This window comes from Scardinius erythrophthalmus (assembly GCF_964197995.2).
Source record: "Scardinius erythrophthalmus genome assembly, chromosome: 24".
Lineage (NCBI taxonomy): Eukaryota > Metazoa > Chordata > Actinopteri > Cypriniformes > Leuciscidae > Scardinius > Scardinius erythrophthalmus.
In genome coordinates, this window is record NC_138244.1 from 12,928,407 (window position 1) to 12,944,607 (window position 16,201).

Here is a 16,201-nt window from a genome sequence, read left to right on the forward strand (position 1 = left end):
AAATGTAATAAAACAAATTTATACTATTTTGTATACATTTCTTTTAAAAATCCCATTTAAATGATTTAATAAAATAATTTAATTTAAAAATTTTTAAAGAATGTAATAAAACAAATACATACTATTTTGTATACATTTTTTTAAATAAAATTCATATTTAAATGATTTAATCTTAAAATATTTAAAAGAAAATGTTTTAAAGAAAATGTAATAAAACAAATTTATACTATTTTGTATAATTCTTTTTTTTAATAAATTCAAATTTAAATGATTTAATTTTAAAATGTTTAAAAGAAAATGTAATAAAACAAATGTATACTATTTTGTATAATTAAAAAAACATTTAATAAAATAATTTAATTTTAAAATGTTTTAAAGAATGTAATAAAATATTTTTTTAAATAAATGTATAAAACACTTAAAAAAAACTAAAATAAATTGATGTTGCAAGTCAATATAAGCATCACAACATAATAATGTAGTTAAAGAAAAATAGATATTCATTTTAAGATTTGAGATTATATTAAGGTGTTATAAATTAACAATTAATTTCATTATTTAAAATAACTCTTCTAAATTATTACTGTTTTTACAGATTACCTTTAAGTGCCAGCAAAAATAATCTAAATGTAAAATAGGAAATAAGCATGAACAGTTAAAATATCCAATATCCTCAGTTCGATAAGTGGAAAAAAACTATGGCACTCATGCATCCCTAATAATTTTTTAGTGAATCTGGCTTCAACTTGTCCCCTGTGTCCTTTCAGCCATCTCCTTATCTAAGACTGCTTGAATCTCACACGCGGAATGAGACCCACGAGCTCTCAGAAATCCAGTCCAACTACAAAAACACTGAAATTCCCTCAAGTTATCAAGCCAGCGAGTCTCGTCCCAGATCTCCTCACATTCCCTTCAAAGTGCTCCAGTCGGATAGCCATCTGTCCTCATCGACAACACACCCCTCAGATTCACCCCCGTCGTTCACACCAGCCCTCGGCGGGACGTTGCACTGCCTGCAGAAGCTGGAAGAGGAAGTCAGTCAGGTGAATGCTGGGATGCATGGATCCAAACCTGTTACATTTCTAAAACGGATCAATTAAAACACTTTAGGAACTGCATAGGAAATATCTGGCAACCACCACTAAAGATAATGCCATCTCTTCAGTTTTTTTTACTTGGATTGAGCACGAGGAAAGCATCTAGATCTATTTTTCCTTACTTAATTTGAGGTTGCATGCCATGCATGAATATTTATATTGTAAACTTTGTTTGTTTGTTTTTATTATTGCTACAGAAATTTATTCCTTTCTGTTTTGTGATGCTTTCTGTGTCATCTGCCTTGGAATTATTTGCAGAGAAAAGTGCAAGCTGAAATGACTAGACAGTTCAACAAAAAGAGCATTAAAGAGCGAGCTCAGCAACTGAACGGTCTGTTCACTGGCAAACCACCTCAACCTCAGGTGAAAGAGAAGAGTTGCCTGTGTCAGTGGTCCAAGTGCATCACTAATACTTGAGCATGATGCTTGCTGTGTGTTCACAAAACTTCAGTGTGTTTTACCAAGCGAGTATGTGAACTGAGTGCTTTTGGTCTTTGATCTGACTGAAAATAGCCTCAATATTTATAACATTTAATCTCGATCTGTGTTCAGTTTCTGCTCGGTTAGTTTGCCCTTACTTGACCTCACGAGGGATTTTGCCTCTCAGAGGTTGAAAGAACTCCAGCATCCGGTGATCTCCATGCTTTATTTACAGTGACCTTTTCTTTTTCAACCTGACTTATGTAATTATTGAACCCAACAACTGAAGCAGAATAAACGCAGAACAGTTTGTTTGGTCAGCACGCTTTCATTTCAGCAGCACTAATCAGGAATGCATAAAATAGGCCCGTTACGGTTGGCAGTTTTGCTGAATGGAGTCCTCTGTTCTCCCGTTCTGACCGTCTTTCACTTTTTCATTCTCTACTATAGAGACCAATATGATTATTTTAACCCTTGTGCATCAATTTAAAAAAGTTACTCATAGGTCCAAAGAGGACAAAAATGTCCATGTCAAAAAACTGTCATAAAAAGTTGAAGCTTGGGAGCACAGACTTAACTTTGGTATCATTTTAAAGAATACCCTTGGCAGATTATTGCTGAAGTTAAATTATATTTTTTTTATAAGTAAATCAAAAAAAAAGTTATATAGGTTTAAGTTTATGAAAATGATTTATGAATATTATTTTATATAAAATATATATTTTATGAAACAAGTTGAACTCTAAAACGGCTAGAAAATCAAAGCCATAAATCTAAATAAGTTGTGTTCCAAATTTGAGATTGATATCTCAAAAAATGAGCTTTCAGTAAGATTTTGTTTGGGCGCAGTACCAAACTTTCCCCATTGGATCCCAGCAAAACTCCACTGGTCACACAGTGATTGGCTTTGTTATTTGCAGTTGAGTTTTTCTCTCTCAATACTACAAACACACACATGCACACAAACACATTTTTTTATATAACACACATACCAACCACACTCTGACATCCATACCAACACACCCACACAATTATCATTGCATAATTTATCCAACTGGCTCTATAATAGCTCAAAATTCATGCAGTTAACATTAACAAAAAAACAAAAACGTACTCTTAGGTCCAAAGTGGACAAATATGTCCAAGTCAAAAAACTCTCATAAAAATGTTACGCTTGGGAGCAAATACTTAAGTTTGGTCTCATTTTAAAGAAGACCCTTGGCAGATTGTTGTTGAAGTGAAAAAAGTGAAAAAAGTGCAACCAAAAAAAAAGTCATAGAAGTTTAAGTTTATGAAAAATATTTATGCACATTATAATCAATATTTTATATAAAATATAAATAAATATTTTGTGTAACTAGTGCAAAAAAATTTTTTTCAAATGAAATGGGGGTGAAATAGTAAAATTACAATAAAAATACACACCTGTGCCAAAATTCATGCATTTAACATAAAAAATAAAAAAAACTCTTAGGTCCAAAAGGGACAAAAATGTCCAAGTCAAAAAACTTATAAAAATGTTATGCTTGGGAGCAAATACTTAAGTTAGGTCTCATTTTAAAGAAGACCCTTGGCAGATTGTTGTTTAAGTGAAACATTTTAAAAAAGTGCAACCAAAAAAATGTTATAGAAATTTAAGTTTATGAAAAATATTTATGAACATTATAATCAATATTTTATCTAAAATATATATTTTATGAAACATTTGGAACTCTAAAACTGATATAAATTCAAAGCCATAAATCTAAACAGGTTATGTTCCGAATTTGAGGACGATATCTCAAAAGATGAGCTTTTAGTAATATTTTGTTTGGGCGCAGTACCAGACTTTCCCCATTGGATGCCAGCAAAACTCCACTGGTGAACACAGTGATTGAATTTTCGGTTGAGTTTTTCTCTCTCAAATATTACAAGCGCACAAACAACCTTTTTATTTTATTACACATACAAACCACACTTAGACATCCATACCAACAAACCCACACAATTATCGTTGCATAATTTATCCAATTGGCTCTATAATATGGTGAAGCAGAAAACAGGAATAAAGCGAGTATTTGCTTTATAGGCCTAACCTGAAAAAATGGCACCATTTGATCATTTTTTTTTAAAATGTCAATTTTGAAGCCTTGCCAACAGAATGAAAGCCTATTAAAAAAGATTGCATCATTTTATAGTTAAACGGCACAGGGATTAAAAAATGCAGTTTTAATGGGTTTCAATGGGGACATTTTTGTCCTTGAGCTGAGAGGAAGTATTTTGTGTAACTAGTGCAAAATAGATTTTTTAAAGAAAATGATGATGAAATAGTAAAATTCCAATAAAAATACACACCCGTGCCAAATTTTATGCAGTTAGCATTAACACAGGCAAAGTGATCAAAAAAACAAAACTGAAAAAGCCAAAAATGTCCTTAAGGATGCACAAGGGTTAAGACATGTATAACTGTTAGTTTATTATTATTATTATTATTATTATCATTATCATTATTATTATTATTATTATATTGTTTATTATTGTTCTTATTGTAGTAGTTCATTTGTATGTATGTAATATAACAATACATATTTAAAGTCATACTCGTCATTTCAATATTAGCTACACAATAATAATAATAATAATAGATTACTATTATTATTTATTGTAGTAGTATATTTGTTTGTAAAATAATACATATTTAAAGTCATTCTAATTTTTCAATATTAGCTACACAACAACAACAATAATAATAATAATAATAAATTATTTGTATTACTAGTAGTAATTTATTTACAAAAAATAACAAATATGACCAAATATATTGTTGTTATTGTTACACTACTACTACCAATAATAATACTTATAATAATAATAATAATAATAATAACAACAGCAATAATAATCATAATAATAATCAATAATAATAATACAAATAATAATAATAACAACAGCAATAATAATCATAATAATAATAATCAACAATAATCATAATAATAATCAATAATAATAATAATAATAATAATAATAATAACAATAACAAATGAATCAGTTGTTGTTGTTATTATTATTATTAGTATTGGTGTTTATTTATATATGTATTATAACAATAAATATTTAAAGTAATACTGTCATTTCAATATTATCAACAATAATAATAGTTTTTTTAATATTATCACTACTATTAGTAGTCATTTATTTTAACAAATATATTTTATATAATATTTATATAATATTTATATAATACTGATTATCTACAAAAATAAATACATAATACTGTAATATTGGCTACAATAATAATAGCTAGTAGTAGTAAATATTTTATTACACTACTACTTATAATAACAAGTGAATCAGATTATTATTATTATTAGTAGTAGAAGTAGTAGTAGTAGTAGTAGTAGTGTAATAACATCAATAATAACAATTTATTATTATTATTATTAAATATCTGTCCTTTCCTTTTGTCATCTTCCATTCAGTGCCTGAATAATCTTTTTTTCCTTCATCTTTCTGCTCTTCTGCTCTCCTCACACAGGCAGATGAAACTCCTCCTTCCATTTCTTCTTCTCCTCCTCCTTTCTCAATCCACACTATCACAGAATGCTCTACTCTGTCTTGTCTTCTGTCCCCTGTTCCTTCAGTCCAACACGAGCAGGTAAAACACATGATTCTACTGATACGGGTCATTTCAGGAGCTCTCCTGTTTTAGACTGCATCTGCTTTGAGTCTCATCACAGTATTCAAAAGATCAGTTGCTGAAAGGCATTTTCCCATTGGTTGTATAGTGCAGTGAAGACCCAGAAACACAACTGAACCACAATAAACACGCAGATCGCTCTGAAATCAGACGTGTAGAGTGCCTTGACTCCTCCAAACAGGTATTCAAGCTGCTGAAACTAAAAAAATCACTCTCCCCTATAGTTTTTCCACTTTTCTTCTCCTTTTCCTGATTTGCATTTACTTTCTATTCTCTTTTCCTTCACTACTGATTGCTAGAGAACAGTGGGGAAGGTTTCCTCTGCCATTGGGGTTAAAGCTGCTACATTGGCCATCTTATATGAGACCGATCACAGACCTAACAACCCCTTTACCCTCTCGCTGGTAAGCACCTACCGTCCTGGGACAAGATGACCAAGTTTAAGAGATACGGTTGTTTCTTCAGGCTGCAGAATCCTCAAATATAAAGAGAAGTCTTGATGTTCTTTTTTTAAAATGTGAATCAGAAGTCATTTTATGTTCCCAACAAAGATTCAGTCTGTATTGCTAAGTCACAGCCTCAGGATGTAGGGCAACATCATGTGTTTTTCTTTAATTTCTCTCTTTTTTTTTTTATGTACACTGATGTTTAAATCTTGTGATCTGTAGAAAGTGGGAAAAACTGCATATTCTTTTGCTGACGTCCACGACTTTGTGACATTTTCTGTAGTTAAGAGAGTCTTTGTCCACAGATAGAGGCCAGAAGGTGTGCAGAATCTGGGGCGGTAATATATTTTTGTATCTCGCTCGAAGCACAAAGCTTTTCGGCTCATTTTTGTCAGGAAAATACTTAATGCTTTGGCTTAAGCATGGGTTTATTGACCGATTAACTAAATATTATGCCCTTTTCATCTTGTGTGATTGCACAGTGTGACACTGACCTGCTAATAAGTTATAACTTGTGCTAATAAGTGATCATTTGTGGTCTTTTACTTCAAGTGGTTTCCTAGCAGGTTTTGCCCTAATTTTGCCCTAAAACAGCTGATCAGTGCTAGTAATATGGCTAAATACTTCAGCATGCCATTTATTTATTTATTTATTTATTCTATTTGCTTAATCTATTTTATTTTATTATTTTGTTTTTATTTGTTTTATTTTTTGTTTTATTTATTGTTTTATTTATTTTGTTTTATTTATTTATTCTAATTTTCCTTTTCCCCCCTCTTATTTATTTATTTATTTATTTATTTGCTTAATTTATTTTATTTTATTTATTAATTTGTTTTTATTTGTTTTATTATTTTATTTATTGTTTTTATTTTTGTTTTGTTTTATTTATCGTTTTATTTATCGTTTTATTTATTTATTCTAATTTTCCTTTTTTCTTCTTTATTTATTTATTTATTTTATTTGCTTAATTTTATTATTATTATTATTTTTGTATTATTTTTTTTTTTATCGTTTTATTTTTTTGTTTTATTTATCGTTTTATTTTTTTATTCTAATTTTCCTTTTTTCTCCTTTTATTTGTTTATTTTTATTTATTTATTTTTTCCGTATTTTATCTTGTCCCTTTGAAAGCGTACTTTGGTACACTTTTTCAAGGTGCTTTCTAAATAAATGTTGATTTGATTTGTTACTCATTGTAGTGCATCAGAACAGCAAAATGTGTTGAATCCCTTGCTTTCCCCATAATTTGATAGATGTTGTGTTTCAGACGAGCATGCGTAAGGAGTTTCCTCAGGGTCTGGGCGGCAGCGACACATGTCACTTCTGTAAGAAGCGTGTGTATATCATGGAGCGTCTCAGTGCGGAGGGATTCTTCTTCCACAGAGAGTGTTTCCGCTGTAACATCTGCGGCTGCACGCTTCGTCTGGGCGGTCATGCCTTTGACTCAAACCAAGGTGTGTTGTTCGTGAGGATTGTATTTATAATTAAATTACATTTTTATTCATTAGACTGCCGTAGTGTAGAATGGAGAAAATGGTTTATACTGTCTTTTTCTTGCAGGCACTTTTTACTGCAAGCTGCACTTTTCTCAGCGAAAAATCAGCAGTAGGCATCGAAGAGGAGAGGTAATGTTCATATACTTTACTGAACAGATGTGGTCAGCCAATGTGTGTTTTTAAATTCACAACAGTCAGTAATAGAGTTTAGAGTTCATCATACAAAATATTTGACGGTAGAATAATTTTAGTTAATAGCAAATGAGGCACACACACAATTTATAACATTTAAGTGAACACTAATTGTTGTTGTTAATGTTATTAATAATTATTAATATTTACAAATCTAGATTATTATTTTTATTATTATTATTATTATTATTATTATACATAATATTTATTATTATTATTATTATTATTATACATACTATTATTATTATACATGACATTTATTATTATCATAATAATAATAAGAAGAAGAAGAAGAAGAATTATTATTATTATTATTATTATTATCCAGTTATGTTGCCATAATAATCATTTTTATTATTATAAAATGAAAATATTATTATTGTTATTATGTGTTATGCTGGTATTATTTATAATATTATATAGTTATTAGTGAGTTGTTGTTGTTGTTAATAATCATAAAATTATTATTAGTTTTTGTTTGTTGTTGTTCAGTGTTTTCTATTATTATTTTTTTATTATTATTATTATTATTATTATCCTTTGCACATTAAGTACTTTTAGATTGAGTTGCATTATATAATGTTATTTATATATAACATAGTTAGTTATATATGTATAGTTCTAAGTATATATAAAGTTAGAAGTAACTTTCAGTGTATTGTAAATATGACTATCCTCTGTTTCTTTACATCATCACACAGATCAACGGAGGCAGCAGACCCTTGTCCAGCGCTAGCTCAGATTACACGGCCACCGACGGCCTCCGCGGCCAGCCCTCAGGTACCCTGACTTCCCTTATTAGGAAAAGTCTGCACTGGCCACTGCACGTGGGCCGCACACTGTTCGGTTCCCCCCGCCAGCTTGCCCGCTGGGTGTATAAGGCGGCCCGGGCCGCAGGGCTACACATCAGAGAGCGCCAGGAGGACTATGTATTCCTTTATGAGCTGCTGAGTCTGGGTGTGCCCTTCATGTACGTGCTGCATGAGATCACGTCCCAGATGAGCCGAGAGGCCGTCGCTCCCTCCCCAGTGAGCATGATGTAGTCACTCCAGCGGTACCAGGGGATCCGACACTCTTAAAGGGGCTTCGGTACTGCTGGACTGACGAGGGAAGGGTCTTAAACTCTGTAGTCCCTTACACTGCCATGCTCAGTTTATTTGCCTATATTAGTTATTTCTTGGTACATTTTCAGTGTTGTGATTTGTACGAAAGCATCTTAAAGAGACGGTTCACCCAAAATTCAGATTCTGTCATTTACTCACCCTCATGTCACTTCAAACCTGTTTGACTTGCTTCTGTCAAACACAAAAGATGGAAGAAGCAAGCAAGCAAGTAAGTAATTCAGGTTTGGAACGACAAGAGAGGGAGTAAATGATGACACGATTGTCATTTTTGGGTGAACTGTCCCTTTAAGCTGCAACTTTATTGGCCTACAGGGTTTAAGAATCATTCAGTGTTTGTATATTCATCTGAATGACAAACATAAGATCCAAAGCTGATAAACTAAGAGCACTTTACTGAAGGGTTTGCCGCTTCATCCTAACTGCCTGAAACTGCCGGTTTGCATCTCCCCTTATGTTATGTGCAATGGAAATGCCAAACAGAATTAAAATGCATTTTGATGACTGTTAATGAGGACATATTATAGCCTTTATCTTTTTTTGTTGTTGAAATGTGCACTATTTTTGTAGTTTACAGCGTTTTTGGGTACAACTACTTAAACTTTGTGTTTTTTTTTTCTTTTCTTTGTGATGTAATGCAAATAGTCGTTGAAATGCATTGATTTTTCTAATGTTAAAGTGGAGGAAATGTCCTTCGGGATCACCGTAAATAGGGCAACTTCAATTGGTGTTCAAACATTCCCCCTAAATGTGTGGTGTAAAGCTTTAAAATGTTTTTTTTTTCTTTTATAAGTGTCTAAGTGTACTGAACATGCATAATTATAATTCTTTTGAAAAATTCACCAATGATTTTAGTGCTATTTCTCTCTTAATTTCCTTCTTTCTCTTCATATTTCATCTGTCCCATCCTGTCCCACATCATATATAGTCTGTTTCAAGTTTCCAATGCTCCAACCCCTGATTGGCTGAACCATGAGAGCAGGAACGCGATTGGCCTGCATGGGTCAGGTGATCAGGTTGTTTCGCTTCACACTGGCTCCCTGCATATTCCTTGACTATAATATTAACCCCATTATTGTGAATGCAGCATGGGTCTAATGTATGAACATTTCTTAAGCATCACAAACATCGCTGTCCTTCACCGAAAGATGGTATTACGTTAGTTTGTACCCAGAGCTAACATACTAACCAAAGTGCACTTGAACGCTCGACTATCCCAGCATGCTTTTTGAATGCACTTTTGTTTTTTTTCTCGCTCACCGCGTCCCGTAAAGTAAACCTCCCTTCTTGTCTCTCTCCGTGTTTTGTCCTCTCTGTTGCAGAGGCTGCTTTACTATCCCAATCCCATGTAAGACCACTTTCTTGTTCCTTTTCCTAAAAACAAACTGAGGTCGTTATATAAGAAGACTTTAGTTTTGCACAATTTTAAAAGTCCTTTGTTTTGTTTTTTTGTTTTTGTCAATTTTAGCTTACTATTTCTTGTATATTTCACAATGAACGACTGTTTATCTTAATTTATAATATATTTAAAACTTGTACGCATAAAATAAATCCATTTTTAACTCTAAAAGTTTGTTTCTGCCTTTTTGTCTGCCGATTCACTGAGCTTCCTGTGTAACCCACTGACGTCCCAAAGTGTTTGTGTTCATCAGTGCAGTGATGAAAAATTCTATACAAATATTTTACTGCCAAGCAATTAATATGAAAGGCAACACTATCACAGTTCAGCGCTCAATTAACCCTGTGCTAAATATATCACACCCACCATTCACAAACATAACCCTCCCCATTTTTGTTTTCACATCCCACGATTTAAAGCATTGGAACGGAAATAAAATGGATTTTTTTTTTTTGGTACATACATCAGACCCATCTAAAATTATGTCTGAATTCTTGTATAGCCCAACTCAACTTGGTTCTTTTGGGTCTTTTCTATCCTTTCCTTTTATCTTCTTTTGGGTACTGCATTGCCTCCCATTTTGAACAAAAATTATACAGAATAATCATGAAAAAAAGACATGAATTTTTAACCTTCATGTTCTGTTGAGGTTGACTTGATAATACAGTGCATTTGAAAAATGAGAAAATATACCTTTTATAACCTGACACACAAATGCATACTTATTGAGCTCTTAAAATATCTTTGCGTCTCTCGCACCCCAAACAGAGCATGAGGGTTATATTAATTGAATTTATTCATATCCATGAATTTTCATGAATTTCACAAATTTTGCTCATTTAAAACCTAAATTGCAAATACATTTATAAAGATTCACAGGGTCAAAAATGAATCAAAACACCTTCAAAGACCTCCTTCTATGTCTTTAATTCATTTGACAGACAAAAAATGCAGTATTGAGTGCGTTATTCATGAATGACAATCATGGAGCGTATTAGAGGGAAAGAGTGCGCTAAATAGTGAAAGATGAAAACTATTGTAAAGCATCAATCAAAACAGCCGTTCATACGGACTAGATTTGACTGTCCCTCAAGGTTATAATGTCTGCTTAACATTAAATAAGAGATGAGAAATTAGTTTATATTTAGGGATGTTTTCACATACCATCATCTAATGAAAGTTTCAAATACCTTATACTGTCATTGATTCAAACAGCAATTCAGCTTTTACAAGCCATTGAAATCATTGTAACATTTTACTAGTTAGAAATGAGTTAGAAATGTTCTCTTCTAGGGACATGTATGTGGTATATAATAACATTATTATTATTATTACTATTATTATTATTATTATTATTAATAATAATAATAATAATAATCATATTATTAATAGTAATAATAATAACAATAATAATAATATAAATATTTGATTAATTTCTTTAATTTATTTTTCTTTAATTTTTTATTAATTTATTAACTTCATTTATTATTATTATTATTATTATTATTATTATTATTTTTTATTACCAAATAATAATAATAATAACAATAATAATGTAAATTTAATAAAGTAACTAAATTAAATTGATTTGACAGTTATGTTGTAATAATAATGAGGATGTAAATTAATAATTTATTAATTTATTATTGTTCATAATAATAATAACGAAACTTAATTAATTAAAATAATAGATTTGACGATTGCATTTTATTATTAATAATTATCGATACAATTAATAAAGTAATTAAATGTAGTATTATTATTATTATTATTATTATTATTATTATTATTCAGTATAATGATGATAATAATAATAATAATAATAATAATAATAATAATAATAATAATAATTTAATAAAGCTAATTCATTTATTTATTTATTATTTGGTAATAATAATAATAATAATAATAATAATAGCAATACAAATGTAGTCATTCAATTAATAAATGTATTATTATTAATAACAATAATAATAATAATTATTATTATTATTAGTTGTTGTGCTGGTGATGTACAAATATTTTTAAGGTACGTAGTAATTTCTCAACATAAAGAGCATGATAGCAGTCATGTAGTCCGTTTTCTGAATTGAGTTTTTCATATGTGTGTGTGTGTGGACCCCGCAGGAGCCGAGTCAGACTCCAGAACTCAGAAGTGTTTGTGGAAGCCCAGCGCTCCGGCTGAGAGTACAGAGGTGCCGGCCCTCTCAGACTCAACAGAGCTCGTAAACATGAGGTCGGTTCATAATACTCATACTCAATAATCATTTACCATGACAAGGAGCTATAAAATGTAGACTCGTATACTGTTGACGGCCCATATGAGACTGAGCGATGCTCTTATTTCATTATTTCCACTTTATCATGGACATTTTTAACTTTAGCATTAATAATAAATAATAATATTAATTGTAATTAAACGGTTTGTAATTAAAAAGTATTATTTTTTTATTCATGATAAAATTATAATTTGTGTGAAAGCTAAAAACATCCCGTCTAATACTGCATGCCTTTTATGTGCATATTTTTTGTAGTGAAGCCAAAGATTCAGGTAAAAAGCCCGATCCTGCAGATTCTGCTCCTGCATGTATCAATTCTGAACTGCAGAAAGGTCAGTGAAAAGCTCTGGATGTTAGTTATATTTTCCGCACAGTTTTACTATTTCACATAATATTGCCTTTTACAATAGCCCAAAAATGTTTTTAGACACGTATAAGTCACATATCCAAGGGCCCGTCCCTTTGATTTATACATTAATGATGGCTTAAAGGGATTGTTCACTTTGAAATTAAATTTTGGTATGTTTTAGCTTACCTCAAGGGCATCCAACATGTAGGTGTCTTTTTTCCGCAGTAGTTTCAATTTTGATATTTTTAGGTCAAACCGTTCTTGTCTGACAGTCATATAATGCAGGTCTATGGTCACTGTCTCAAAGAGCATGCACAGAGTCCAAATTAAAACAATTCCCCATCGTCCAAATTAAACAATTCCCCATCGTAAGTACACATTGATGGCCTAAGACACGAAACGAGCGGTTTGTGTGAGAAAATGAACAGTATTTATATCGTTTTTACCTCTTGTAACACAGCCACGTCCAAGTGATCTGAGGGCGCGCGCGCATCCTGGTGTGTGACGTGTACGCAGACTGGTGCATAGATATATACACTAGAAGTCGCCTTAAAGACATTCGTTCCAATGAACTGCAGTAGACAAGGCGACATCTAGTGTCTTAGGCCATCAATGTGTACTTACGATGGGGAATTGTTTTAATTTGGACTCTGTTCATGCTCTTTGAGACAGTGACCATAGACCTGCATTATACTACTGACAGACAAGAACGGTTTGACCTAAAAATATCAAAATTGAAACTACTGCGGAAAAAAGACACCTACATCTTGGATGCCCTTGAGGTAAGCTAAAACATACCAAAATTTTATTTCAAAGTAAACTATCCCCTTAAGTGTGTAAAATCAACACTTTTGAGCTAGTAAATAGTGGAACTATAATAGTGGAGTTTTGGAAGTGTTCATTCTGATGTCTTCTTTTCATCAGTGAAACACTCCACTGCAAAAGGAGAAATAACCAACAAAAACAACCTCTGGAGAAAGAAAATTCGATCCAGTAAGTGTCATTCTTCCAGTGTTCCATGAAAAAACAACCATGGGAACCTTCAAACACAGCAGAAGTGTGTTCCTTCCCATTGTGCTTGTATTGTCAGCCACGATCTTAAGCTATAGGTTGAGTTGTTTTTCTGCTCAAGGTTGTTGATGAGCTCAGAGTCTCTGTCTCAACTGGACGCTTAACCTTGCTTGTTGTAGTGGCTGTGATGTCAGGTGCCACACGTGCGCTAATCTGATTTTGAATTCATGTGTTTGTTAATCCTCACTGGATTATTATCAGTTCTATTTATAAAAGCTAATGCTGCTTTTGGTCACACCTGAACACGTTTTTCATTATTAGAGCTCAATTTCATTATATTTAGCTCTGAAGTAAATGACTGATCTGAAACCAAAACTCTGAAGGCTGCAGTATAGAAATAGTTTGTGAAAACTTTATATAAAACTGTTTTTTTTTTTTTTTTTTTTTATGCTGGTCATATCCACCCTCTTCTCTAGAGGGCGCTGTTGGTCTGTTTCACATCCATTGTTTCAGACGATACAAAAGCATTTACACTAGCATAATTTAGCCATCATTTACAGTGTCAGATTCCTTGCAAGCATTACTTGGCCAAAATAGATTAATTCAAATTCCGAGAGTAATTAACCAGATTGAATGCTGAATTTCACTAAATATTTTGTTTCTAAGTTTTAAAAAACATTTTACTGAATAACAATAATAATAATAATTAAAATAATATGATTACTATTATTGTCTTTTATCATTCTTTAATTTAATAACAATTAAATTATAAAATAATTATTTATCAACATTTATTGAATAATTTATTAATTATTATTTTTATTTATTTTATGAATTTCACTATTGTTTCTCATTTTTAAAAGTTACTGAATTATTATTATTATCATTATTATTAATAAAATTATTAATTTATTAACTTAGCACTGAAATAAATTGTGCTGGTGTTGTACAGACATTTTAAAATGGGTAGCCATTTCTCAACATAGAGAGTATGATTAATAAAAATAATATTTAATATTCATTTGTTTGTTTATTAACTTTATTCACTATTTATAACTATGTACTGTTTCCAAAAAAAACACTGAGTTATTATTTGTTATGTGATTTAATAACAATAATAATTTATTATGAATTTAGCTATGAAACAAACATTTTTAAGCTAGGTAGCCATTTCTCAACGTAGTAGTAGTAGTAGTAGTAGTAGTAGTAGTAGTAGTAGTAGTAGTAGTAGTAGTAGTAGTAGTAGTAGTAGTAGTAGTAGTAGTAGTAGTAGTAGTAGTAGTAGTAGTAGTAGTAGTAGTAGTAGTAGTAGTAGTTTACTATTAATAATGTTCATTAGATCTGTGATCACTCTTTTGTGGCATCATTTCCTCACCCAGCTCTGCCCCTCGTCCTGCTTAAGAAGTTTCACCGTGGGAAACCAGACGATAAAACCGAAGCCCCCGACAAGGAAGATGGAGACTCAGACTTCGAGGAGATCCATGAATCTGTAAACAGATTTTCGTTCACTTTTTTTTGTCTGTCATTCTGTGTCATCACGTCTATCTCCGAATGATCAGTCATTGCATCCAGCTATTAGGTGGTTTCTTGCACTAAATTGCCAAAACGGTGTATAAATTGTTTGATTTGTCACTGTTCTTAAAATCCTATATCCATGAGCTGTTAAAGATGGTGTTTTCTCACACAGCTCTCCCCAACAAAGCCTGCAACACATACTACAGAGTCTGACTGCCCCGTACTGGAGGACAAGAACTCAACAGCTCTTGATGAGATCCCAAAGATCCCTCTATACCGTGCACATTTTCATCCTGAAACCCCCAAACCCAGCACTTCCTCTCCAGAGCCTGTCGCCCCAGCCGTTCCCTCAGAGGCGAACTCCTTCAGCCCCAAGAAGCTGCTCACATTGTCTTTATCCGAGAAGGAGAAGCTGCTCAACTGGGAATTAACCACACCTGGAAAGCCCTCAACTTCTGAAGGGGAACAAAATGACAGGACCTCTACGAATCCTCAGAACGATCAACCAGAACCAGAAACTCCACCGAAACCAAGCCGCCCCCAACCTGAGCCCACTCCTCCACTCTTCGGCTTCCAACAGTGGGCCAACAGTCTCCGGAAGTCCTTCTCCTCCAGCAAAGGGAGCAACCCTGTGGTCCTCAGGAGAAACCGGCCTTTGAAAGCCAGGCCATTGTCTGAGGGCTCCTTCAACCTCAGTGGCTTGCTTGGTAGCAGTATTCAGAGCAACCAGGATGAGGAACACAGCAGCATGTTTACGGATGAAAGTCAGTCCAGAGCGAGGACTGGAAGCGAGCTCACGACGTTACTGGAGCAGGTGGCTCTCGGCTCCAAGAAGGGCACAAAAGATGACATGGCCTCCTTGCCACCCAGAAAACTCAATTTCTTCTCTTCCCTGCGCATTAAGAGGAGCGAAGGAGCTGATAAGAGCAAAGGAGACGACCAGAAAGACATCTTGACCATTCTTTCCAGATTTAGAAGCAAAGGTAATTGCAGGTTAACGTGACCTGTAATGCTTTTCTACAGTTTAATAGTGGTTTAAAATCAATAAATCTAATGAAAACGAAAAGCACAAAGTGTAAGAGGTAGAATGTTCTGCAGGAACACGTTCACTCTTCTGAACATAACCGTTACCGTCATCATGCATGCAAGATATGTGAGTGAGTGTTGGTAAGTTTTTCGTCTTGAAACCAAAAAAAG

General features: G+C 32.5%; 1 protein-coding gene across 6 annotated transcripts in view; it reads left to right on the top strand.

Moving 5' to 3' along the window:
* The window catches only part of mical2b (microtubule associated monooxygenase, calponin and LIM domain containing 2b), a 49,392-nt gene that overhangs the window by 25,626 nt on the left and 7,565 nt on the right, over nt 1-16,201 (top strand). For 2 of the 6 annotated variants that reach the window (XM_081356662.1, XM_081356661.1), the window contains exons 18-31: nt 768-1,043; nt 1,356-1,460; nt 5,032-5,151; nt 5,282-5,374; nt 5,493-5,597; nt 5,945-5,977; nt 6,910-7,096; nt 7,203-7,267; nt 8,032-8,110; nt 11,978-12,086; nt 12,385-12,461; nt 13,403-13,471; nt 14,869-14,978; nt 15,177-15,987. In XM_081356662.1, coding sequence (XP_081212788.1) covers nt 768-1,043; nt 1,356-1,460; nt 5,032-5,151; nt 5,282-5,374; nt 5,493-5,597; nt 5,945-5,977; nt 6,910-7,096; nt 7,203-7,267; nt 8,032-8,110; nt 11,978-12,086; nt 12,385-12,461; nt 13,403-13,471; nt 14,869-14,978; nt 15,177-15,987 — 2,239 coding nt within the window. Of the gene's footprint in view, nt 1-767; nt 1,044-1,355; nt 1,461-5,031; nt 5,152-5,281; nt 5,375-5,492; nt 5,598-5,944; nt 5,978-6,909; nt 7,097-7,202; nt 7,268-8,031; nt 8,111-9,379; nt 9,552-9,773; nt 9,951-11,977; nt 12,087-12,384; nt 12,462-13,402; nt 13,472-14,868; nt 14,979-15,176; nt 15,988-16,201 lie in introns of those variants that run through there. The other 4 variants (XM_081356664.1, XM_081356663.1, XM_081356665.1 and 1 more) reach the window with 3 other exon arrangements.